Source organism: Penaeus chinensis, chromosome 33 (genome assembly GCF_019202785.1).
Source record: "Penaeus chinensis breed Huanghai No. 1 chromosome 33, ASM1920278v2, whole genome shotgun sequence".
Classification (NCBI taxonomy): Eukaryota; Metazoa; Arthropoda; class Malacostraca; order Decapoda; family Penaeidae; genus Penaeus; species Penaeus chinensis.
The window spans coordinates 27,380,236-27,382,735 of record NC_061851.1 but is presented as its reverse complement, the minus strand read 5'-3'; the positions used below and the strand labels follow the sequence as shown (position 1 = coordinate 27,382,735).

Here is a 2,500-nt window from a genome sequence, read left to right as displayed (position 1 = left end):
ATTTTATTATTTCTATTAACTCATTCCTTCATTAATCTTTCAACAGGTTAGGAGATTCCACGCTTCACTGCCAACAAGCCAGAATTACATTTTCAACCCTGAACTTGTGATTCCATAGTCTCATGAATTAGGATATATTTGATAATAATCCTTATAACTGTCTTATTGTAGTGGGACTATTCACCCACTCCTTGTCCTACCCCTCCCCCTCCACTTTGGTATGACGAGTCCAAGGCAACAGTCCGATTGAATGAACCCAGTGGAAAATGGGCGCCGAAAACTAATTTCAGTAGTCTTTTGAGTTTTAATCCTTCGTATTTTTTATTATACTTAACCCTCGTGGTGGTAATGCGGGGTGCCGCCCGTAAGCTACGTACTTGCTAAAAAAACTTTTATTGCCACTCTCATGCCCAATAATTTGTGTGAGGACACTGTCTTACCAGGAGTATAGTGTCACGTATAATGAATTGTTATTATACTAGTTTTAGCAACATAACTGGACGGCGTCATGCTAATGGTTTGCCATGCTTAGCGACGTCATAAACTGTGACAATACAGCCTCTCACGGGTATCCATGTCGAGACAGTAGCCAATACCCAAGCTAGAGGGCGTAGATACCCCGGGGAGAACCGGCAGATCTGGTCTCGCCTACTTACCGCTCGGAACCCGCTGTTTTTTTATCCCACACCGTAAGGTCACGGTTAGTATGTATTTTACCTGAAACTCACCAGTATATATTTGAAACTTTGGGGACAGGTGCAAGGGCGGTGACCATGTAAGCGAGGTGCTAAGACTAAAATACACAAGCAAACAGCATATTGGTATTCATCATTTTCCCCGGATAATTAGTGATGACAAACATTCAGTGTAAGATACTGTTAGATATAAAATACTCAGGCATTGGTAAAGCTAATTAGCTATGCACATGTATAAGAGAAGGAATAAGGAAGTATAACTCAAATCTAAGCCTTCCACATATTAAAGTTAACAACATTTTTCTCTCGTAGGCCGTGACCTGGACTCCCCCATTTATCCCACTTTGGTCGCTACCACTTTACATGCCCGGTGTACGATGCGCGGGTGGCCAGGTGGTACTCGCATCAGGTTAGTTAAGGTATAGGGAAAGTACAGCCCAGGATTCCAAGGGACATTGACCTGGAATTGTCCCAGTATCAGGTATTACGTAGCAGTACTGCGTTACTGCCACCTTCCATTATGAGTGGATTAGTTCAATTTCAAGATCATCCTTTCAATATATGTATTTGGTCCACCAGCATTCCAATCGTATTTCATTTCTGAATCTCTTTCCCTCTTAAACGAGTACTGTTTTTTCTTTCTTTTAACAATGAAAGATATACTACAACGATGTCTACCGCAGGGTTTCTGCATTAAATTGTTACAATAATACACCAGAGTTTGTGTTTCTTAAGACAATAACATTAGGTATTAATTTCTTCGTTCTCGCACTTTTTTTTTTTCTTCCTTTCCCTTTTTCCCGAAAAATTCTTCCCGTGGTCAGAATGCGCTGTGACCTGAAACATTTCGTTTAGTTTACATTTTCCCCCCTACACAGCGAAACATTTATATACCTTGTTATTTGTATTTATCTATTCATTATCATTCGCTTAGCAAACGACGCTCCTAATATGCAACTAATTAGGAAACAAGACTACATTACAACTATTTCCGTGCCACGTTTTTGTTCTACGCGACGCCACTACCCTGTCCGCCTCCAGCAGATCATATATATGCTGGATACCATAACACTCATGGAAGGTCTATTGAAGTCTTTATCTTTGTAACCCTAAATTTCATTAATTATCTGTTAACAAATGATCGTATTTGTAATCCCTTATCAATGTGCAAAATCTTGAAAGAATCACTACAGAGAGAAAAAAGAATAACAGATAACAATAAAAGATCTAAGAAGAAGGTCGTGGTCAAAATGTCTAATTTCCTTAAGGAAAAAAAAAAAAAAAATCGAAGATTAATGGAGCAAAAAATGTAAAAAAAAAAAAAAATATATGCGCTTGTCTTTTGTATAAATATCAATATTTCTGCATCTGTGTCCTCATCTCTTAAGCAAAAAAAAAAAAAAAAATTATTTGACTCAAATAATCTTTATTACCAAGCAGTTGCATATCAGATACCTAGTAAACTATATACAATCAACAATTAAATGAAATCACAAAAAAACATTAGAGCATTCAAACATTTGTAGTCTTCCCGACGCATTTACGAAGTCAGATTTTTTTCTTCTCAATTTTGAGACACCAAAGATCAAACGTTCCAGGTTACTGGTTGTTTTAACTGTGGCACATTGAGAAACGTTTGGGATACAGCAGTTTGTTCTTCTTCGTCGGCATGTTCCTCCAAAAATCATAGACCTGGAAGAGAAACGTTTGTTGTATTCATGAGTATTTCTTCAGGTCATTATGTTTTGCTAGTATTTGCATGTTGACGCAGAGGCCTAAATGTATGCGTGTATATACATATGCAG

At 37.9% G+C, this 2,500-nt stretch overlaps 2 protein-coding genes across 2 annotated transcripts in view; one reads left to right on the top strand and one right to left on the bottom strand.

Moving 5' to 3' along the window:
- LOC125043095 (juvenile hormone esterase-like) overlaps window positions 1-1,833 on the top strand; it is a 13,794-nt gene extending 11,961 nt beyond the window's left edge. The window contains exon 13 of the mRNA XM_047639046.1: window positions 47-1,833. Coding sequence (XP_047495002.1) covers window positions 47-118 — 72 coding nt within the window. The 3' untranslated portion in view covers window positions 119-1,833. The remainder of the gene's footprint in view (window positions 1-46) is intronic.
- Window positions 1,834-2,107: 274 nt separating this feature from the next.
- LOC125043094 (venom carboxylesterase-6-like) overlaps window positions 2,108-2,500 on the bottom strand; it is a 10,153-nt gene continuing 9,760 nt past the window's right edge. The window contains exon 11 of the mRNA XM_047639045.1: window positions 2,108-2,387. Within this exon, the coding sequence (XP_047495001.1) occupies window positions 2,307-2,387 (81 nt within the window). The 3' untranslated portion in view covers window positions 2,108-2,306. The remainder of the gene's footprint in view (window positions 2,388-2,500) is intronic.